Here is a 23,356-nt window from a genome sequence, read left to right on the forward strand (position 1 = left end):
TAGTTGTGTGCCGACTTGACAAACGGAAAGACAACAACAACGTGGTGTGGTATTATATAGGAGAGGCAGCTGATTGTTTTCTGAAGTGGTTCTGCTGCCTTTCTGCAGCCTATTGTGTTCCTCTGAGTCACACAAGGTGGTGGCACTAATCCTGCTGGGCTCTATTTAATCCCTCGCCTTCAACACCCATCATCACAGCCCGTCAATAAGGGCCGGCCATTTGCACATATGCAAAATCTAAAAAGAAAGCTTGCAAATCTTTCTCTGGTGTGTAATGTGTAGAAAAAACAAGGGCAGAGAGAGAGAGAGAGAGAGAGAGAGAGAGAGAGAGAGAGAGAGAGAGAGAGAGAGAGAGAGAGAGAGAGACACACACACAGCATTATAAACCTTTAACCTTGAGGGCAAATGATGAGAAATACAGCCAAGAGGCAGCTTAATAGGGAAGTAGTCGATCCATAGAGATGCTTGACAGCTGTCACACACACACACACACACACACACACACACACACACACACACACACACACACACACACACACACACACACACACACACACACACACACACACACACACACACACACACGTCTCTAGCGATGGATGATTGGTGAGTATTTTTAAAGACAGACATAAGCTGGAGAGTTGAGAGAATCCACTGTCAGACGTGCAGCAGCAGCCCAGAGGAGAAGTAATGGATCAGAAACACACTTCCTCGAGGATGTGTCCAAAGTGACCACAACGACCACTTTGATAGTAAATGATGCAAGGGGTGTGTTACTAATACATTTAGAGCATTTTTATTGTTGTTGCAGTCATTCCAGCTTTGACTTCTGTCAGGTTAACCGCAGCAGGAACATTCAATAGACATAGGTAATAACCCTTTTCGTTGCCAATAAACCTGCCCTTTAAATCCACTGAGGGAATGAGAGCTCAGTCTTCGTGCCCTGAACATGCATGCAAACTTGGAAAGAAGTCTCATCTTGTTTTCTTTGTCCTCGGGCATGGGAGCAGATTGCAAACACATTAAATAGTAATCCTTACTTTGTTCACGGCCAAACTGTCTTCCTCACACAAGACATGATAGCAGATACCCTTTTACTACTAATTTGTTTTCATTGTTATTGCTGAGATGTTACGCCTTAATGAACAACGAGAGGAATGAGCCCCAGTCACACCCACACTGGGCAATTGAGACCAAAATTAAAATAATTTTGACACTCAATTAAGGACATTGCTCATTTGGTTTTTAGACCAATACTGTTTCTTATTTAAAAGGAGACCTACAGAGTGATATAAAGCGTGCACCAAGTGAAGAACATGTTGCAGACAGGTAAGGCTATTTACCTGAAATATAGGCTCCATAGAAATAATGATCCCATTATGGTTTAAATGTGGCATGTTTAACTGAGACAGACATGGAGAGGAAAGGAACAGGAAGTAGCCACAGTGACATGCACGCAGGTACCTAGACCGCAGGTACAGGCTCAAACCCACTTCATCCAGCGGGCTAATCTGCTTCAAAAACCATCATCACTCAGCGCTTTCTACAACTTCAACCCCTCTGACACACAGTCATAATGTACGACATGCTACACCGGTCCTATATGCACAATAAGGCAGCATCCACCGCTCCGGGAAATAAACAGCTGCTGGACATGAACATAAGCGACTTCCTCACGTTGTCGTTTACAACAAAACGACAGAGACAACATGGCTGAGGTAACGTTTCGGATCACACACACATCTACGGTCGCGTGTGTGTGTGTCGGTGTCGTGTTACACCAACTTCGGGCTCAGAGGACCCGCTGGCTGCAACAGGTGTCCCCGCCAGGTCTTCCGCACTTGCACTCACCTTCGTGTAGTACAACATCCACAGCTCGTACAGCCGCTCCTTCGATGCCATCCCGCCGCCCTTGTGGTTGCTCATATCTCCCCTTGTTTGCTGCTTTTATTTTAATAAACCATGAAAGCCAGGGCTGTTTGAAGTTGTTCCCCCGAAGGACGCGGCGCGCGGACGTGAAGCATACCTGCGAGTCCACGCGCGACAATCCTCGCGAAAGCGCTTAAAGTTGATCAAAAACAAAAACAAAAAAAAGCAGAAACGTGACGGTGTGTGTGTGTGTGTGTGTGTGCGGCGACGGTGCGTCTCGCTGTCGGAATGATCAGAGCAGGAACAAAAATGCGTGGAAATGCACGTCTGGAGGAACACCCATGTCCGCGTTCAGAGCTTGTGGCTGAAGGATTCCTATTGGAGAGAGTTCCCACGGAAGCGGACAGGCCGCCTGTGTGGATTCAGTGTGTGTTTACAGTCCTGTGTTTCTCGTGATGAGCAGCAGCATCATCGTCAACTAGTGTCTGACTGTATAACGAGACACACAGTGAGGAGTTGACAGGGGATCATGCTCACAGGTAGGCTGATATTCTTAAAGACACACGCACATAAACACAGTGATGGACTCCTCCAGGACAACAAAGTGAAAAGGGGGAAGTAAAAGTCTACCTACACATTTAAAAACAATGTACTACTACAACAACAACTACTACTACTACTAAAAAAAAAAAAATTAAAAAAACGAATTAGGCATAAGCAACCATGTGGTCATATTTTTCCTGAATAAAAAAACCTTTCTTGTGCAATTCCTTCAGACTGGGGATGAAGTTGTGACTTTGCACTGCAAGCAATATTCAGTACTGATAACATAAAGACACACAAACAGGCACATAGCTGAACTTCAGACTCGTAACTGGTGCTCTCCTGTAATAAATAATTATTGCATAGGTTTATCATATTGTTGATAAAGACCATGAATAAAAAAAATTCTGCAAACACCGACAGCCCTATATTGCTATAATTGATCGATAATGAAAGTAAAATATAGGAATTTATTTGAACTATATGAGTCCAGTGTCAAGTGTGTCGAAATTAGAAGTGCTAATTTTGAAGAATGGTCCTTACCTCCCTTGCTGAAAGTAGTTATTGTGTACTTTGAAAATGCATCAATTTATAAGAAGTAAATCTGCTAATTTGTTCTGTAAATCTACATGGTCCGTCAATAGCTTGACTTCAGATACATTTCCATTCTGTAAAAAAGAAAGTTATTGATGATATGTTACGACATGGTGAGTACAGATGTTTGTTTAAACACATTTTATTAAAATAAAGACACATCAACAAAGCATCATGTATGGAATTTGCTTCCTTTCTGCTATGGTTAATCTATAACAGGAGTTAATTTGTCTTTTGATGGACCACCATGGACTAAAGTGGTAATATGATTCAGTCTTATAATATTTAACCCCGTAAGGACTCATATTACCATGACATTGGCCTACTATTAAACAAGACCTGGCAGTGTGCCAATCAATATATTCCTCATTATCTGCTAATAGTCCATACATGTTTAAAAGTAGCCCATAAACTAGGGAAAGCAATTCAATGTTATGCCTAATCCCCATGTCAAATATATCCAACATAACATTGGTGTGTGTGTGTAGGAATTTGCTTTTGTAATATATTCAAACAGGCTGCTGCAATCGATGTGCTCGACGGTCGGCTTTCCGTCCTCTAGGACGGTTAATGGACTCCAGAGCGCAGTGAGCGGCGTGTACAGTTCAACATGGAGCGGAACGTTGGGTCGCTACAGGAGCAGGCCCTGAAAAGAAAGGAGAGGCTGAAAGCATTAAGAGATAAACAGCTTCATGTGAGTGTCTCGTCTGCTGATGTCTGGTTTCTGATAAATTAAACGTAGCCAGCAACATAGCCCGTTTTGTAAGTGAGCTAACCTTAGCCGAGTTAGCTTGTAGCTAACATTAGCACATTTATGTTGTTAGCAGTCATAAGTTCGGTTGGTGGTTTTGTTGTGCGTTTAAAGGCTGTGGGCTTAGATGTTTAGAGCTAGTTAAGTTTAATATTTAATATGAGACTGCGTTTATAGTAGTAGTTTGCTTGAGCAGCTAAATTCCCAAGCTAACTAATTTGAACTGTTTTACTCCGAGACAATAACAAAGTGATTCAAGCTCATGTATCAAGCGACGAATGAATATCATAGCTACATTTTAGTTAATAAGAATGAAGAATGAGAACTATAATAGTGTTTCAACCGCCACGAGAGTGAGAAACACATCTCTGGTTCAGCTTTATCTAAAGTGGTCAGCTGTTAGATGTCTATTACAGTGAATTACCACAATCAATTAGCTTATTGATCCGTTGTGAAATCACCTGTTAAAACAAGTCTCCCAACAAGACACTTTCGTATTTTATATCCACATGTCAAATCATATGCAGACTGGTAAAACCAGAGCTGAAGCAGCAGCTATATGTGTGTGTTTTGGCTATATTTAGGTATATTGTGTTTTGGGTGATGATGAGCAAAACAGGTCAGGGCCTCAATATCTTTACTGCTTAATGTAAAAGAAAAAGTGTGTCTGTTTAGTGACAAAAGCACAGTTTCTTTGAAAATCACCAGACATCTAGGGCTGCCACTGGTTTCAGAGGTCTTTTAATATATTAGAACACAGAGATATATTTTTCAGATGGGGTAAATTAGTAAAAAATAATCAGAATCTCTGAGGGTATTAGGGAATTTGAACTGATCACGTTTCACACATTTAGACACATTCAGAAACTGATATTTGTCCATTTCAATTATTCAACTTCTTTCATAAATGAATTGCATTAAGTTTTCTTCATTACTACTGTCTTTAGTTTTCATTTGCCAAGTACTTAATCACACAGTATACAAAATGGATATCTCAGTTGAGCAAAAGGTGCAGATGAAAAACTAGGCTATCTGTAGTGTGTGTGTGTGTGTGTGTGTGTGTGTGTGTGTGTGTGTGTGTGTGTGTGTGTGTGTGTGTGTGTGTGTGTGTGTGTGTGTTTGTGTGTGTGTTTGTGTGTGTGTGTGGGGGGGGGGGGGGGTTGTAATGTGTAGCAGTAAAACAGTAAAACAACAAAATAACAGCACATCTCTGTGGTCACCACCACACACTGTCCAGTGAAATGTTACAGTATGTGTACTTTTATTAGCCTAAATCAAGATGATGGTGTATGCTGAGCAACATTTTCCAGTGATAATTGTACTAAGAAAATCACGTAAACACCTTTGGTCTTGACTTATCTATCATAGTGAGCAGGTTGTTGGACCAGAGTTTCTGTTGCTGCTCAGTTGGGCTGTTGTTTGTGTTGAACCATTGACACATTACTCAGTTATTCCGCTGTGGCAATCGTTCAGTTCTGAATATGAATTCTTCCTGCAACAGGAATCCCCATTCAATATGCAAGCCACTGTTTTGGCAGTTAGACCACATTGTGTTTCACTAAGCTTGTGTTTAGCAAAGGCATACTGGCGTCACTAGCAATGTGTGATACATGACTGTTGACATTCATGATGCTGGGGGTTGTTTTCCCTTTGTACAACACTTCAAGAATGATTCAGTCCCCTGAATTGTTCTAGCAGGTGGGCAGGAAACCTCTTCAGGAAAGTGCACGCTGGGAGGGGTTGATATCCTTTGTTATCACTTTTCACTTGGGGTCAATATAATTTTTCTGCATTATGCAACTCTATTCCGTCATTTGTATCCCAGTGGTTTGTGTGGTTGATTTATTTATTTTAATGATGGCATAATTATATTTTAACAGGGGATAGAGCAGGAAGATGGGGAGCCAGAGCATAAAAAGGCTTCACTAGAGGAGACTCCTGAAGAAAGGCACAGGTTGGTTCATCACCCCACACACGAAAATGTCTTGTTTTTGTTTAAATTATATTTTTCATAAAAGCATGTCATTATTTCTTCAACTCTTGCTCTATGTTGCTCATCCGTTTAGATGATTTTTTCTGAAGCTGCACAAACGGAACTGAAACTGATATTGAACTACACCATCTGAACATTGATCTTTCCTTTTATCTGCACACCATCTTCTTGTAACACTATATTGCCTGTCTCAGTGCAGGTAATGAGATGCAGTGTTTACATTGGGCTGGATCACAGCCTCCTGCTATTAGCTGCTCAAATATCCTGCAGCCTACTCAAATTTTATGTGTTAGCCAGTAAGAAGGAGCAGCCTTCTTTACTGTCCTACAAGACCTTTTTTCCATTGTTTATATTTAATGACTGCACTGACAGCACTGAGGGAGTGCCACTGTATTTCCTCCGGTCCAACAGGACAGATCTCTCGCATGAAAATGAAAATGAAAATGAAAATAGCTGCAGAGTTTAAAGTGTAAGACGGGTGAAAATGGACCCCATAGTCTTTTTCGCCATGAAAAAACATCAAATAAGCCATCCAGACATTTTTTTTCAGTGATCACCCATGTATCGAGAAAGCCTCCATAGCGCTAACACTGATTAGATTGGGGCGGTGCGCCTAACGCATCCACAACGGCATATTCTAACCACTAATATTGCTCAAAATAGCATCAAACCTCTTCAGTAGCATGATAAGGGTCCTTACACATAAAACTAACACCAACAACGAAGTTAGCGAACCCGGAGTTTATTAAAAAACACTAGTTTACAAGTCTGTGCCTTACCAGTAGGTCCATGTTGACAGGTAGTCCATACAAGTCGATTACCGAATGCACTGGAGTTCAGTTCAATGAGGAAAGTCTTGACATTTATAATTCCATGGAAATTGCATTACTTGGCTGTTTGTGATGATGTCTATCGAGTGTTGACACGGAAATGAAAGGAAATGAAACCACAATGTTTACGTGTTTTGCTGGAACAAATCATCTCCTGTTGCATTGCATTCGATAATCGACTTGTACGATCGACTATACTACGAGAGTACCTGGAAGTCTTTCAAAACAGTCCTTTTTAATAAACTCCGGGTTCGCTAACTACGTTGTTGGTGTTGGTTTTATGTGTAAGGACCCTTATCATGCTACTGAAGAGGTTTGGTGCTATTTTGAGCAATATTAGTGGTTAGAATATGCCGTTGTGGATGCGTTAGGCGCACCGCCCCAATCTAATCAGTGTTAGCGCTATGGGGCTGTTAGCGTCTTTGGAGGCTTTCTCGATACATGGGTGATCACTGAAAAAAAATGTCTGGATGGCTTATTTGATGTTTTTTCATGGCGAAAAAGACTATGCGGTCCATTTTCACCGGTCTTACACTTTAATGCTTAATTTAGACATGTCAGTGAAGAGAAAAGTTCACTGTCGAACGTGCTCTGGCTTTTTTTTTTAACCGATGCTTTTCTAAATCAAGACACACATTTGTAGCAGGGTGTCAGTGTAATGTATCATGTATTAAAATTGCCAAGATCAAATTGCCAAATTCAGACATCACAGAACACAATGATCAACATGTTTGCCCTAAAGTTATTGCAACGTAAATGAAAGATCCAAAAGACGACGGTAAAACTTGGCCCGAGAGATTTTCAGCATCCTGTGTGTTATCAAACATTCATATTAGCCTATTCCACAAAAAAAGCTTTTCTTGTTACATCATGTCAGGTGTTGTTAGGCCTGCTGTTTTTCTTTTAACATTTAAGAATTCTTGGAAATAGCAAATAAGGTTCAGGGAAGGTCACATTCTTCTAAAGTATTGACATGATGAATTACACGCAAGCTTTAACAATCTCTGTGGCTCATGTGTAAATGAAAATGCTCATTTTAGTTAATTCTGCTCTGGTGAATGGTAAAGTGTAAACATGTGAACACTGCTGCACTCCTCCCCAGCCACTGTTCACTCCAAACATTTTCAGAGAGCCACACTTGGGTCTGTGGTCTAAATGTATCACTAGCTCTCTGTGATGCCACAGTGTGCTTGAAGTGGAAATGTTTAAACACTCTTTAAAGGTTTGGATGCATCAAACTAACTGTATAAGTAAACACACACACACACACACACACACACACACACACACACATGATACAGGAAGAACAGTATGTATATCCTTTATTTGTCCTGCTACTGGTGAAATGTTTTTCAGTCTGTTGGATACTAATCAGGTATCTGATATAATCAAATAAATACATTTTAAATCTTATACATACAGAACTATGCCACAATGTCCATTAACTGTGCTGAAATATTCACAGTCCGCATCTGATGTATCTTAATGTTAAGGTCTCTTGACCTTTCCTCATGCCACAATTTCTGCACAAAATATCAAATGACAACATTGTTAAAACACTTCCCAGAGGACCTTGCTCTGTTTATTTTCGTATTTGTGCTTTCATTTCTTTTTTAAAACAAAACGAAATAACCAAAACCACCGCAATTGCATATTTTTTAGTCATGACTCTCGGATTATGAAACGAGTTCCACCCTCCCGCCAAAACGTCTACTTCCACATAATATATTGCATGATGCAGCCCAACTGCAATTTAGCAACAGTAAATAATTTCTAAAATTGTGCCTAGCACATTCATGGTTCCTGGAAGAAGAAAGAACTCTTTTCACTCTGTTTCAATTCAGAAGTGTCGTCCTTATTTATCTATTTCACAATATTATCGATTGGAGGCTGATAAATTATAGCCTGTATTTCGTCCTGCAGAGATGCCTTGTGCTCCCACAAACTGCAAGCTAAGGAACTTGCAGTCATCTGGACTGTGTAACACTGGCTGGAGAGCTTAGGTGGGCTTAAATATTTAAATTCCTTTTTAGGCTTGTTTGACAACCATTGATGTAGTTTCCGTCTTTTTATTTAATTTATTTTATTATAGTTGTAAAGACTCGGTTCATCTTGTATTTATATTTTGTTTTGATTCACATTAATCCAATAAAAAACATTATTATTTGATTAATTGTGACTGCAATATGAGTGGCATGAGATTTGAGTTGAAGGATGAGATGGATAGAATGACATATTTCTTTTTTAAGGAGAGATTCAGAAGGCATAGTGAGAGATTTGAGTCCCTCTGAGTCAGTCAAAGGCAGAACAAGCGAGCCTTCCTGCCTATACCCATACAAGGCATCGGGTTGTCAGTTGGCAGCAGGGATGTGATGAATGTGTCGAGAGTGTACCCTCAAGCCTCATCACAAATCCATGTTAAGCTCAGAGCAGCTGATAATGTGCTTGGTCAGACAATAGTTTACCTCTGCCTCTGGATTTTAAATATGTATAATCTGCAGAGATGCCGGCTAAGCTTGCCAAAAATTCCTCTGTGCAGAGATGTGATGAAAGACTGCGTAATTCAAATTCAGGGCCTGCATTCCTCAGCTGTTTGCTGTGCCCAGGAGCAGGTGGAACATGTTAATCGCACGTGTCCATAGGAATAAAGAGGGACATTATACCCGGTCACCTCGAGACATTAGATGTGCAGCTGTGAAGGATTTGCAGACAGTCTTTTATCCGCTTACTTTTCTGGAATATATTGTCTACACTGCCATCTCCTGGACAGTCACATGAGTGTGGGGAAAAAGAGTGAGAGCATTGTTCACTGATAATGCTTCATGATTTCTGTCCTCAGAGAGCTGAAGCTGAGGAATTACACTCCAGAGGATGAAGAGTTGAAGGAGAGGCAGGTGCCCAAGGCCAAACCCGCATCAGGTGAGAACTCTTTAAATCCCATACAAGCTTTGAAAAAAACATGAGCCTCTAGGAAGGTCATACAGCACACTTTGAGCTACTGGACGCCACCCCTTGCTCACAGACTCCTGCTGTCACTATCACATAATTCATGACTGATGGAGAATATTCTTTGTTTGCAGTGGAGGATAAAGTGAAAGACCAGTTAGAAGCAGCTAACCCAGAGCCCATCATTGAAGAAGTGGTGAGTGCTCCTTTCTGGATGTGATTTCCTTCGTTGAAGTACAGAAGTTGTAGTTGCTTTATTCAGCTGGTTTCCTTCCTCAGGATTTGGCCAACCTTGCTCCGAGAAAACCAGACTGGTAAGATGCTTTTGCAAATTATTTTACAAGCCTGTGTGACGCGTAAAATCTCTGCATAATTATAGATAATTTGTGACTGACATTGTCCTTTTTGATTCTGAATGTAGGGATCTGAAGCGTGACGTGGCAAAGAAACTGGAGAAGTTGGAAAGGAGAACACAGAGAGCCATCGCCGAGCTCATCCGTTAGTAAAACCACTTTCACATTTTTGCGTTTTATCAACAAACATGTCTGAGCTAGGCGTGAATTATTAGGCTAATTGCTTGGTGGTTTCTAGATTCCACAGAGGCTTCAAGCCATCTGATTAAGTCAATGGAGTGATTATGCCACTGATGTGTGATCCACATTCTTATAATACCGGTAGTCCAACTCTTTCATATGTATGCAAATGTTATGGGGTTTGTCTCATTTTAATTTGAGACACCAAGAATACAGGTAGCCATGCTGTCATGTGTACTCGCAATAACCCAATTAATGTTAGTGAAAATGAACAGCAGTCACTTTTTTTCAATTTGGTTATAGCTTTTTGTGCAAATGTAGAGACTGTTACATTTTGATGTAAATTAAAACATGGCAGTAGGCCGATTTTACTATTATTATAAAGACTTTGTGTTGGAAGAAACACTGCAGCCTGTCAGCCTGACTCAACAACAGGAATGCTTGGTTACAGGGTGCCAGTGGTGCACTCAACTTGAATAATACTTTAATAGCCAATATGCAGGATCTACACATTAATGCAATGAATGAATGAATGGATGAGACTGACTGAGTGTTTATGTGTCCAGGGGATCGTCTCCGAGGCAGTGAGGAGGAGTTGGCCAGTGCAGTGGGAGCAGTAGGATTGGAGGAGGGAGACTCGGACTGAATCCAACTTCTGACGGATAAAAAAACACAAAAAGGAGGCTGCAGAGGGATGGCCTTGGTTTACTGGGACTGTACTGTCACAGCTGCGTTGTGCTCAAAGAGGCAGCCACTTCCATCGCTGCAGGGAGTAAAGTCATGTTTTCTCTCAGGTCTTCAGATCCCCTTGTGTGTCCTGCTTTGCGTTATTTGATTATTACATATGAATATGTAGTAATGCATTCTGTGTATGTGGATTGGTAACTTTACCATCAATATTATATTTTGTAAGTTTTACATTTTCAAGTAAAATAATGTGAGTTTTTCAAATGCCTGATAATTATTTCCATGATTTTGCTGGGTGGGAATATGGATTACTAACTTTATCACAACATGAGTTATCATATATATATTTATATATTATATCAATATATATTTTGATACTAATATTTCTCAAACATCCAGAGATGTTCGCAGTATAGGTGTCACATTACGTTTCATGCTCTTATTAGTGTTTTGTCACAAAGTATCCAATAACAGAAAAGACACTTTTAAGTACATAATATTTATTCAGAAAATGATCTGAAAAATTACCGTTTAGTCCCCATCTAGTGACCCCTATGAGCTCATGGTAATAACTGCAACATTAATGTCTTGCTACGATTGAATCAACTTAGTTTTGATCCAATGGGTGATAAATAGAGGAACGGTGATGGACAGATAACAATAAGCATTTTTTGGTATGACATTCACTAGTGAGATCTATTGCAAGCACCTAAATACCTGTTGTGAACTGAAATGTTTCTATTCTTTCACAATAAAGTGCATCTTCTGTCTACGTAGGCCCAGACTGTCTCCTCAATAAGGAGGGAATTGCACATTCATTATATTACCACTCTTAACACAAGGCCACCTGCTCCTTCAAATGCTTTCCTCTGTTCTCAAAAGGCAACGTATCAAGCCTCTAAACAAAAAGCATTCAGTCTGACTTTCGCTGAAACTACACTAATATGTGACTTTAAGTGTCATTGAAATGATTAATAGCCCATACTACATAGACTACAAAACAGATTCTCCTACACACTACAATCTTCAAAAATATACAACGTTGGAGATGAAGCTCACAATACAGACATTAATAGCATAATGATTAATACTGCAAATAAACGGAAGTTGTTGATATTGTGGCTCCGGAAGCTTGTTGAAGCTGTTTGAACATGATGTTGCTCTGAATACTGTGATGATGAAGAAATCCCGGATTTTTGATATTTAATGAATAGAAACTGAGATGTTGTAGTTCAAGGAAGCATCAAATATTAGACCGCGGGGGAGTCCGATGTTGTTGGCACTCGGAGTGCGAGGATAAATACTGCATGCAGATTAGCTAATGTTAACAGTTCTCACTTGTCAGAAGCAGAAAATGGCAAAAGAGGAGGCCCCAAAACCGAACCTCAAAAGGTTGGCATATGGATTCCACAAAGACCTCCACAGATTTAGCCCTTGAGCAGGATTGCCGTTGATCCGTTGATACTGTAACATTGTGATTGGTTGGTAGTTTGGGTGGTAATCTGGTGCATTCATGGCTTCCTGGTGATCACCGGGGACAGGAAGTGGCCGATTGAAGGCTGTCAGTCGCACTGTCCTCCACCAGATTCAATCTTCCTGGCTGCAGGTCCCAGTTCCACCTTGCACACCCTCTGGGCGAACTTCAGAGAGCACAACGTCTCTCCCACGTTACTGTCCAGAGCAGACACCTTTAGGAGAAACAAAACAAGGCTCACAACAAGCATCGATGAAGAACTAATACTGAACTTAATGCAAATGTGTCTTAGTCTAATTTTGGAGCAGTAATCCCACCTGCACCACCATGACGGTCTTGCTGCCTTTGCCCAGGGAATCCTGTAATAAGTACGTAAGGCGAGAGTTCCTGAAGGGGATGTGAGTCTGCCGAGCTCTCAGTGCCTGAATGACGTCCCCCAGTGACAGCAGAGAGCGGTTGATATTCTGGGCCTCTTTCAGCCTCTCTCCCTCTGCACCAGACTTCCACACCCTCTCGGAGCCAGCCAGGTCCACCAGGTTCAACTTGCCTGAGGAAAGAAAAGTTAAATTAGAGATATGAGGAAACTGGAGATCAGAAGCTTATCGTTTGTGCTTTTTATTGTCTTTACTCTCTTTCTCATCATTCTTTCTTAAAATATATTCACAAAGATATCATTTTTAATTCGGCATTATGCGGTAGCTAGACTGCACTCAGCTCAAACAGAGGGATTCAAAGAGGAGGGCCAGATCTGATTGTGGTTTATAGCCAATATTAACACAGAGCCTTTCAAGTACTTGCACTATAGAAGGAGAACGTGTGACTGACCGGTGGATTTGGTTCCAGTGGCGAGGTCGGTTCCCTGAACGGTGATGCAAAGCAGAGCATGGGAGCGGGAGCTGTGTTGGTTCATCAGAGTGCCGAAGGTGACCCTGTTCCTTCGGGCTGTGGCTAAAATCTTGAGAAACAAGAATAATTGGCATAAATGTAACTTTTTATATTTATAGTGGTTTGGTTATTGGTATTTAGTATCCTGTCGGTACAGATTGTTTAAAAAAACGCTGTGTCACCTTCTTAATGTGCTGAAAGCTCTTAACTTCGATGAGCCTAAGGCCCGGCACATGCAGCTGTCCTGTTCCGTCCGGGTTGAGCTTAATGTCCAGTTTCTCTCCATCCTTACTCAGCAGGTCTCTGAGAAACAAAATGACAAGTAGTTTGTAGTCGGTCTCGTATATTGCAGGCTAACTATCCAAAAAAGAAAAGTGCAGCACAGTGTACCTTAGCACCTCGTTGTAGATCTCCACAGAGCTGACGGTGACCGTGTAAGACCACATGTCCTTCCTCTCCTCAATCTCACTGAACAGATGCTTCAGGGCTCGCTGGTTGATGCCTGGGTTCTCTACACTGCCCTGAAAATCAAATGATACTCAGCCTGCCGCCCAATACCTTTGCTGGTATGTGCTACATGTGACTATTTCTGTCGTGCCTCTTTAGCTCATACGGCTGTAAAACTAGAGATTATACCTCCATCGTGTGGGTTTTTCCAGAACCGGTCTGTCCGTAGGCAAATATGCAGACCTGGTAGCCATCGATGCAGGATGTCACGAGAGGCTCAATCTCCTGAAAGACCTGAAGAAAACCAATAAAGAGTTTGAGTTCTTGTTCCAATTGTATTTCCTGCGTATGTTGATCATGTTCATACCTCTTCCTGTGTGGCCTGAGGGTGGAAGACCTTGTCCAGTTCAAAAATGCGACTCTTTCCCTTGTTGAGCACGTTGAGCGAGGACTCGTTGTTGGGGTCCGTCGTCACCACCACAGACTGGCCCTCCTCATGCTGGTCCTCCTTCAGCACAGGCTTCACTCGGCACAGCACACGGATGTTGCCTTTAAGCTCCACCAGCTGCTCGTGGTACTTCCTGCGCAGTGCCACCTCCTTCCTATATTTCTCCAGGAGGTCTTTGTTGGCTTCAGACATTTCACTGATAGCTGCTGAAATCTGCCAAAAATATAGCAAAACATTTCTTTATTACTCTTGTTGATCATGTTAGATTTACTCCTTTACATTGTGTAGACATCATGTGTGATATCATGTACGTACCTGTTTTTTTGCTTCACTGATGGCTGCTCCATAGAAGTCTGAGAAGTTTCGAACCTGGCTCCTCAGACTGGTGTAGTCTGTCTTCATGGAGCGTAAAGTTGGAGGCAGCGCAGTCAGACGCTTCTGCAAGCCTGATAAAAATAAAACGCCATGTAGACGCTCAAATAGTGTCTCAATAAATATATTTAAAGGAATAGTTTGGCATGCTGGGAAGGCACTTATTTGCTTTCCTTCAGTTGGGTGAAAGGATACCTTCATATCTTTCTATTATTATAAGGTTACAGTCAGCAGCTGGTTAGCCTAGCTTAGCATAAAGACTGGAAACGTGGAAACGCCAAAGGTAATAAAATCTCCCTCCCAGGTTCTAAATCCTACTTTTAAGCATGTTCTATTTTGTTTGTTTAAAGTTTACCAAAACCAGTGAAAAATGTATTATTTGGATTAAACAAATGAGATATCAGATATTCATTTGTGTGATTTAGAGGTGCTTGGCAGGTTTTGTCTTGGATCTTTATGCTAAGCTAAGCTAACAGGCTACTGTCTGCAACCTCATAGAGAAAGATATCAATCTTCTCATCTAATTCTCGGCAAGAAAGCAATGTGTTAAAACTTTTTTAATGACATGCTTTTCTTCTCTTTCTTTGGGGGGTTGATGATTCTGCTTAAAGGAGAAATGCAGTCATTTTTGACCCCATTTTCATTGTCCCAAGGGTCATCTCGACTTATCAGAAGCAAAAAACCTGACGAAAATGTCAGGGATGTGTACCTGCCTGCCAGCCTTCGAGAATAGCTCCAATGCTAACCCATAGGGGCAAGTTTTATCTGCTTTTCTGGGCCTCAGAAAATAATTCCAAGACCCATAGGTCATCTCGGGCTAGGTCAAGTCAATTTTTGTCTGTTTTTTTGCTTCTAATAAGTCGGGATGACCCTGGGGACAACGAAAATGGGGTCAAAAATGACCGCATTTCTCCTCTAAGCAGAATCATCAAACCCCCAAAGAAAGAGAAGAAAATGTCGTTTCGCCACACTATTTGAGCTAAACGAGCGCTGTCGTGTCTCGTAGGGACCCAACTTGTGTTGAATAGGTCTTGGAATTATTTTCTGAGGCCTAGAAAAGCAGATAAAACTTGCCCCTATGGGTTAGCATTGGAGCTATTCTGGAAGGCTGGCAGGCAGGTACACATCTTGTGCTAGGTCAAATCAATTTTTGTTGGGTTTTTTTGCTTCTAATAAGTCGGGATGACCCTGGGGACAACAAAAATGGGGTAAAAAATGACCAAATTTCTCCTTTAACTCACTGAAAAATTGGTCCTGCAGGTTCTGAAAGTGCTCTGCCGAGCAGGTGGCTGCAGCCTTCACAGCCTCCTCCTTCCGCTCCTCCAAGTGGCCGATCTCTTTCAGCAGCTCCTCTCTCAGTTTGCTGATTTCTCGCTCGTAGGCTGCAATCTGTAAACAGCACAACAATTTGTCAAACTGTCAGCTGGACTGGTCCGATCTGTACAGGCTCAGTTGTCTAATGAGTTCGTCTTTTCATGAAATTGATTGTCGGGTTGTCAATTTACAGCAGTGTAAAAGTGGAAACTTCCTCCTTCAGCATTTGACTTGTTTTCCTTTCATGATGTGTTTTTCACAACTGGAGTTTACCGAACCAAGAGCAAGACGTTGCCCTGAATGCCTCCAACTCCCACAACTCTTTCCAGGTGATTTTTTCTTCTCCACTCCTTCCCATGCCATTCACTGCACATCTTCTTGTTTCCTCTTCTTGACGTACCTCCTGGTCAACAGCTTGCATCTCTCAGATGTAGTAGCCTTGCTCCACGCCGGTGTACTGGCACCAAGGCCAAGACCGCTCCTCCCCTCCTGCACTCGGCCCACGATGTCCTTGTGCCTGAGTGCTGACTTTGCTTGTTCAGTTGCAGCCAGTGGGGTCCACTTCCTCCCATTGGCCAGGATTGGGGCAGCTTGGGCTACAAATTGATCGCTCCAATCCAGTAGCATCATCTCCAGTCTGACTTTGGCACACTTGTACTCCTCTGCCAGACTGGAAATGGGCAGGTGTAACATCCCTCTGTCGTAGAGCCCAATACTGCTTAGACACCTGAAGGCAAAGCCACTTCTTCACATATGAGCTGACCACTCTCTCCAGCTTTTCCACCTTTGAAAGCAGGACTTCATATAGGTTTAGTGGCCACAGGAGTCGTGGAAGTAGTCCATACTGCATGCACCAGAGCTTCAGCTTGCCAGGGAGCAGGGTTCTGTCAATGTTCTCCAGGCCGCTGGCTACTTCCTGAGCTGCTCTATATTAATCAATAACTCCACTGTTATTCAGTACAGAGACTCCAAAATCACTACACACCAAGGGTCAAGGGTTTCCTTGAGGGTCAGGGTGGCCGGTTTGGGGCTATATTATATTATATATTATTATTATTATTAGGAGTGAATGTTCGCAAATTAGCCCTGTGGGCCAAACAAGACATGTTGAGAAGTCACACTAAAAATGGCTAGCAGCGAAAGCTAAACCATAGTGTTTCATTAGTCACACACTGTGGGTTCACATCCAAAAGGGTGGCTGAATTACAGGGCACTGCACCGGGGAAAACATTGGAAAGAATGTGCATAGCAAGTCACATGGATCTCCCCACGTCAGCTTGAAGCTGTCTTCACTCCTGTTTATGGACCTCAATGGACCTCTTCTGGACAAATCGGAGCCAGTTCCATTCGTCAGAAGCTGGATTAAAGCAGGACATCGCCTCTCTTCTTCCTGGAAACCAGGACGGCAACCACAAGAAGTCGAGCCAAGGCATGTTTGGTCTATTTTAACTTAAGGTACTGTCTTTATTAAATCTGGATCGATGGCATCAGGAGGACCATCTGAGATGTGTAACCTTAGTTTCCTAGCTAGCCAACTTTAATAATGTGTACTGATATGTAGCATTCCTATGGAGCATTATTGTCTAAAGCTCCACGTCCTGCTGCCAGAGACATGTTCAAAAAGTTGTGTAGCACAATTATTTACCTCGAAAGACGGATATAACCCAAGTAGAAATTGTTTTAAACTTAAAAAAAAATCAGTTAAATCTGTGTATGAATACTTCAAAGGAGATATGACAGAATAATTCACACCATACCAGTTCAACATGAATTTGTTGGCCTCTGGTTTTTACCTTGTGCTGCAGATTACAGCTGTATTCATCTGATTTCCTGATGTGTTCCTCCAGCTGTTTGCACCGCTCGTTCTGATTGGACAGCTTATCGGACAGCAGCTCATTCTTCTGTCTGGCTTTGGTCAGCTGCTTTAATGTAGCCGGCGATTCCACCTCCACGGTCTGGGTGACGTACTGCCAGAGGAAAAACATCTCATTAGGGTCACGTCAGAAAAAATGTTGCAATTATGTTCGTTATTCTGTTTTACAATAAACACTGTTGTGTTTTAAGATTTACCTTCACCACTGGCTCCTTGCCTCTCTCCCTGTCCAACTCCAGCTGGAGCTCCCTCACCCGGTCCTCTCGTTTCCTCAGCTCCTCTCCTCTCCTCCACTCGCTCTGTTCGCTCTGTCGCTCTAGATGTGACAGCTGCTCGGCACGCTGCTGCAGGGACATCTCCAGCTGCTGCACTCTGCTGCGGAGGTTCTCATTCTCCTATCGGAGCACATGAAACAAAGCAAATCAAGAAAGTGTCTGTGTTTGCAGTTCGAGGTGCCCTCAGCTGTGTCGGTGTGCGTCACCTTGATGAGCATGGTGCTGGACTGGGAGGGCATGGTTGACAGCTGTTGCAGGAGGCCCTGTGTAACGCTCAGGTTCTGCTTCAGACTCTCGTTCTCTGCTGACAGACACAGAACCCGCTTCTCTGAGTCTGTTGCCCCCTGAGGAACCGTAACAATGAGAGATGCATCAAAACCAGGATTCAGTGTGTGGGCAACTTTACTGATGATGTGGAAAGTGACAAAGACTTGACAAATGATTAACCGTGATAATCGTGATTAATAATCAATAGATTGCATCGCTTACGGTGGATGTTCTCAGTCTTGACAGCTCCTCCTCACGCTCCTCTATGCAATTCTTGAGCTCATCGATCTGTGCAGGAAATGAAGAGGGTCAAAAGTCTTCATTCCATTATTTGTAGCACAATGTGATTTAATTCTGCACATTTATATTTATGAAGAAATGCATGTAATTCTGTCTCCATAATTCATTTTCCAAATTGTTATGGACATGATATTTCTAATTAATGAGGGTTCTATTAATTTTGGAAAACATACATTTTAAACCAACTTTCTTATTTTATTACTTAACAAAGGTCATAATTTATGGATTTTGACAGCTATTTCTTGCTAAACGGTTAAGGCATTTGCCTACCTGCTGTTGAAAGGCCTGTATACGAGAGTGTCTGTCCTTTTCCTTCTGCTCCAGCTGTGAGTGCAGCTGGCGGAGTTCTCCTCTCAGCTTACTCCTCTCACCCTGCAGACCGTACAGAGACTCCACCAGCCGGTGAACCCCAGCTTGTGTCCCTGCATCGCTGCTGGACTCACCTGGGGGACAGAAATAAAGCAAAACTAGAATCAGCCTCTGCATCATCATCATTGTTAGCCTGAATAACTAATAACCTTCATCATATTCTGTCATGTTTGGACCCATGTTCATATTATGCCACCCAGAAATAGTACCAGCCAATAACCTTTGACCTTCCCCTGACCTGTCTATATGTTTTCAGTTATGATTAATTTCTACAGGTATGCTTGAATGCTCATGTGTAATATTAATGAACATTAAGTATGCATTTAGAGCTCTTTTCACACCATGTCGTCACAGTGCATTAATGTTATCATTGCTGTGGTTCCACTCTCAAGTCTCCAGGGCAACCTCACCGAAATAGGATTACTGCAGCTTCTCACGTGCAGCCTGCAGCGATAGAGGAGGGTTAACACCTGCAAAACTCTCCTAATGTTCATCACGCACCTGAACAGCATTTTAATCATTTTCTTCCACCTCAATGCTTGATCAGTCTCTGTCATGTCAGATTTTCATTGCAGGGCCTTATGCTAATACTATCAACACGCCACGTCAGGTTTGCTGTGTCACAATGGTGCAGGGAGAGGAGAGGTGCCGGTGCCAGGAAGACAAAAATGGAGGAGAGGTTGCAGCTGTGCATCAGGGGTGTAAGAGGAAATGTGAAAACTCTGCAGAGGCACTGAGATGGTTTTGTACATTTTGAAAACAGCAGCTTAAAATGATGACAATCTTATTTCCTCCAACCGGAAAAAACAATGAAGCTCTTTAACATTTCCTGGTACACATTGATGAATGACCACTGAATGACGTACCAGCCATTCATTCAAATTAAATTCAGAATTGATGATACAACACAGCCAAAGTGTACTACAGGTGGAAACACTGCACATCCAAGAGGCATCACTTATGCCTGCACGTTGCAGTCCAGTAAACAAACAAACACACCAAACAGCCTTGTAGCACTTGGGATTTCGGGTCTATTTTTAGTCCAACACAAGTACACGTGGCGTCTTGCATGCGCCAGACCTTGTAAGTGCATTTGCAGGGACTGAAACAGCACTCCCAGCCATGTTTTATTCATGACGGGGAGCCACAGAGTCACTATCCATGTACCAAAGACCGTCGTCACAGAACCATGTATCTTTGTCCTGCAACTAATGAGAATCAGTGCACATGGGGACCCCATGTTTATCTCCATAAACAGGCCTACACAGAGAATAACCCAGTCTGGTCATCACACACCTTATCAATCATAATGACATATTTCTCCGAGGCTGTATCAGGCAGCCTCAGGACAGGAATGTAATCTCACTGCAGCTTCATGTACTTGTTAACACACTGTACATATTCACAGAAAAGTGATATAAAACAGTGCAGTTTGTTCTGCTCTGAGGTCAAAGAACCATCTGGTCAAATCTGAAACACAGCAGATACCCACATCTAAAGCTCTAATCGGATCAGTCTGCTCCTCAGCTTATTACTGTGTTCTTCTAGAAAAAGACAGAATTGATGACTTCTTATTATTATTAATTGTCCGCTTAATTCATCTTCCACCATCCATCAGATGATCTCCTCTAACTTATTGATTTAAATCTTTAGTCCACAGTGCCATTTCCTGCTTCTCTTTTTATTCCAACCAACCAGTGTATGGTTATTAAAACAGCCTCTTGACCTCTACTTCTCTGTGTTCCATCGTCCTCACACCCTCCACATGGAAATGTAAACCCATTAATTTCACCCTACCCCCATCCCCCTTCCTCTCTCCGCCTCCTTCCCTTCCTCCCTCACCCTCGCTCAGTGGACTGGGGGTCTGTTGCTGCCCGATGGCCTCCTCCAGGCTGCTTATGATGCTGCTCTTGTCCCTGAGGCGCTGGCGGTATGACGCTCGCAGGGCCTTCATCTGGCGGCGGTGCTGGACGCGGTGCCTCTTCAGCTGGACCCGGTACTGGTCGGCCTGCTGCTGCAGCTGCTGGAAGTGGGAGTACTGCTCCAGAAAAGTCAGCAAGTGGGACATCACGGCCACCAAGGGAGAGTCTGTCAACTGGGCGGTATAGAAGCACACACATATAAAATGTGAAGTTTCTGTTTGGGGAACTGCTTATTTACGTATCAGGTGAGCAGCTCATTTGAGGCTATGACACAGATTCTCTACCTTTGCTGTTGTTTCCAGCGGAACCTGTGAGGCCCTTCTCTTCTCAGCCTCCTGCTTGAAGGACAGAAAAGCAGCCAGAGGAGTGCATGCTGGGATATCAGGGCCATCGTCCTCACCTCCATCACTCAGAGACATTTCATCACTGTCACTGCTACTGCCTGGATGAAAACGAATCACATAAACATTAAAGAGTTAAGAATAGTAAATAATCAATGAGTAGAAACTATCCACGTTACAAATAATGCATCATTCTTCTATATCATATGACATCCAATATGTTGGACTATAAATAAAAGCTATGTGAGCACTCACTGGATTCACCAAGCTGAACGCAAGCCTTTTTTCCCTTTTTGGAGGTGTGGCCATTTTTCCTTCTGCTCCCTGTTCCCATGGAAACAGGTCCTGGCTCCTGAGCACAGCAACATATATTAGGGTCAGACTGTAATACACAGGCAAAAATATTTACAAAATGCATACAAAGAAATTTAAACAAATGGCAGGACAATGACACCACCAACTTCTGCATCCTTATTGATGGAGACTTGTTTTACTGTCAGGTGGTAGATGACGCATGCATGTTCCCCCAAAAGAAAATGTTTATTTTTTTCCTGACAGAGCATCCCCGATGCTGGACATGATTTGACTAGACCTACGTCTGGGGAAGATCCACGTGCCCCTTCCAAAGCTTCATCCTCCTCCTTCTTAAAGACAGTGTAGAAGATGTAGACTAAAAGGGAGTAGAATGCGTACATCTCTACACCGTCCCTGTAAAGGACAGAATAGATCAATAATTACACACATCTCTATTGTGCAGGCACAATTCTATTTCTTACACTGTTATTACTGTAACTCAAGTCTTGGCGATAATCAAAGGATGCATGCATGTAAAAACTGGTCATGACACATCAGGGCTTCTCCAGAGACGACTTTTTTTTAACAATCACCCCATTTTATCCTACTGAAATGTTAATCTTTTTTTTTTTTTTTTTACCTTATCACATATCTTTTCCTCTTTGATGATGATGACAATCCGGCATCCTAGTTATTTGCATTCCCCCTCCACACTCCATCTGTATTGTCAATGACAAATCTTCCCATGCAGCCCTTGTTCTCAGAGCTGCAGCATCCGAGCGGTGTGTGTGTGTGACTCCCTCTCTGCCCTCCTCTCCCCTCCCCTTTTCTCCTCCTCTCCACTTTGCTCCATCTACAGGCTGCATCTGCAGCGAGCATGCTCAGTGCTTTTTCCTGCTCCGCTGCAGTGGAGGAGTGACAGATATGGAGACGGATTGAGCCGGGAGGTGGTTCACTCTGGTACCGGCCAGAGGTGGATGACAAATGCCAGGTAACAGGTGCTCATGAAAATCAGAAACGGCAGCATAATTCACTGGCGAATATTGAGATGCTTGCAAGGACTGTAAATGGTACAACAGTAGAATAAGAGATATTTGAAATGCAATGTGAAATGACTTAACTGTAGTGATTTTCTGATTAACATTTGCATTATTTATTCAAGTTATGTCAAATGAATCTTCTTTAAGTATCTATTCACATTTTTTGTTTACAGAAAGCAATTACATTAAAGAACAAATATGAGTACATGTGACATTTCAGAACTTCAGAACACGTCCACGTTGCCAAAAAAAAAGGGGGAATGAGGAATCATAAAAAAGAGCCCAGTCAGCGTAATTATAATTATCATTCTGGCACCTCAAACTCAACAAAATGTGCAAAGTCATTAAATGTCGCTGGTCCCTGGTGTGCCTGAGGTCTGTAAAAGGCATCGTCCCACAGACAGGAACAGCCACAGATGCTTGTTGTAATATACTGCAGTTAAACTGATCACAACTCTGAAATCCTGAGAGAATATTAATATCTTGCGAAGACAACACTGTGGACAAAGCTGAGGTAATTCTGTTAACAGTATCACTAACGCACACCAAGGCAGTAAAAGCTGACTGATAAGTATCAAATGGGCATGATGGGCTAAGAGCAGAGAAAAGAGCTTAGACCACTGCAGATATTTAAACAGTGGTAGTGCTGAGGCTGCACAACAAATAGGACCTAGACTCTGAGGCAAAACTGCTAGAGATATATATGGCCTGAGAGAAAGAAGAGCCTCCTCGACCCAACAGGGCTCTCAACGTGTCTAAAAAGGTTGTTGTTGCATCACAGTGATGCAGAATGTCACCAAGGTATCAGTTGTGAAGTGTGGTCACATATTCTCATGCAAATGAGTTTATTCAGTGGCATCTGACTCGTCTAATTCTGTGCTTTTATTCAAATGAAGTTCAGCCAAGGTCTTTGCTTTGCAGATACTGTAAATTACAGTAATAAACCCAATGTGAAACAAAAAAGGAACAGTCCACCCCAAAAGGAAAAA

General features: G+C 42.4%; 3 protein-coding genes across 6 annotated transcripts in view; 1 reads left to right on the forward strand and 2 right to left on the reverse strand.

Moving 5' to 3' along the window:
* The window catches only part of nbeal2 (neurobeachin-like 2), a 32,639-nt gene extending 30,291 nt beyond the window's left edge, over positions 1-2,348 (reverse strand). For all 4 annotated transcript variants that reach the window (XM_084026784.1, XM_084026783.1, XM_084026782.1 and 1 more), the window contains exon 1: positions 1,852-2,348. In XM_084026784.1, coding sequence (XP_083882910.1) covers positions 1,852-1,926 — 75 coding nt within the window. In that variant the 5' untranslated portion in view covers positions 1,927-2,348. The remainder of the gene's footprint in view (positions 1-1,851) is intronic.
* Positions 2,349-3,541: 1,193 nt separating this feature from the next.
* On the forward strand, positions 3,542-11,010 carry ccdc12 (coiled-coil domain containing 12). Its single transcript, XM_084026789.1, has 7 exons — positions 3,542-3,700; positions 5,638-5,711; positions 9,420-9,499; positions 9,661-9,722; positions 9,806-9,840; positions 9,948-10,024; positions 10,626-11,010. The coding sequence occupies exons 1-7, from the start codon at positions 3,617-3,619 to the stop codon at positions 10,703-10,705; spliced, it is 492 nt and encodes a 163-aa protein (XP_083882915.1). The 5' UTR covers positions 3,542-3,616; the 3' UTR covers positions 10,706-11,010.
* A 152-nt stretch (positions 11,011-11,162) lies between these two features.
* Positions 11,163-22,121, reverse strand: LOC311024401 (kinesin-like protein KIFC3). Its single transcript, XM_084026786.1, has 19 exons — positions 21,968-22,121; positions 21,630-21,741; positions 21,289-21,385; positions 20,977-21,134; positions 20,613-20,865; positions 18,672-18,844; positions 18,324-18,389; positions 18,041-18,178; positions 17,757-17,954; positions 17,480-17,653; positions 15,614-15,761; positions 14,316-14,446; positions 13,920-14,213; positions 13,742-13,846; positions 13,496-13,626; positions 13,288-13,408; positions 13,046-13,175; positions 12,538-12,767; positions 11,163-12,434 (listed from the first exon to the last, which is right to left on the reverse strand). Exons 2-19 carry the CDS (start codon positions 21,726-21,728, stop codon positions 12,309-12,311), a joined length of 2,772 nt encoding a protein of 923 aa, XP_083882912.1. The 5' UTR covers positions 21,729-21,741; positions 21,968-22,121; the 3' UTR covers positions 11,163-12,308.
* Positions 22,122-23,356: the final 1,235 nt, after the last annotated feature.

This window comes from Eutrigla gurnardus, assembly GCF_963514095.1.
Source record: "Eutrigla gurnardus genome assembly, chromosome: 14".
In the NCBI taxonomy this organism is placed as follows: domain Eukaryota; kingdom Metazoa; phylum Chordata; class Actinopteri; order Perciformes; family Triglidae; genus Eutrigla; species Eutrigla gurnardus.

Excerpts from the sequence above, each read along its gene's own strand:
- LOC311024401 (XM_084026786.1), bottom strand. The coding sequence starts at position 21,728 with ATGTACGCATTCTACTCCCTTTTAGTCTACATCTTCTACACTGTCTTT. Across the intron at positions 14,214-14,315 it reads TCAGTGAAGCAAAAAAACAG|ATTTCAGCAGCTATCAGTGA; the intron begins GTACGTACATGA and ends TATTTTTGGCAG. Across the intron at positions 12,768-13,045 it reads CACTGGAACCAAATCCACCG|GCAAGTTGAACCTGGTGGAC; the intron begins GTCAGTCACACG and ends TTCTTTCCTCAG.
- ccdc12 (XM_084026789.1), top strand. The coding sequence starts at position 3,617 with ATGGAGCGGAACGTTGGGTCGCTACAGGAGCAGGCCCTGAAAAGAAAG. Across the intron at positions 3,701-5,637 it reads TAAGAGATAAACAGCTTCAT|GGGATAGAGCAGGAAGATGG; the intron begins GTGAGTGTCTCG and ends ATATTTTAACAG. Across the intron at positions 9,841-9,947 it reads GCTCCGAGAAAACCAGACTG|GGATCTGAAGCGTGACGTGG; the intron begins GTAAGATGCTTT and ends TTCTGAATGTAG.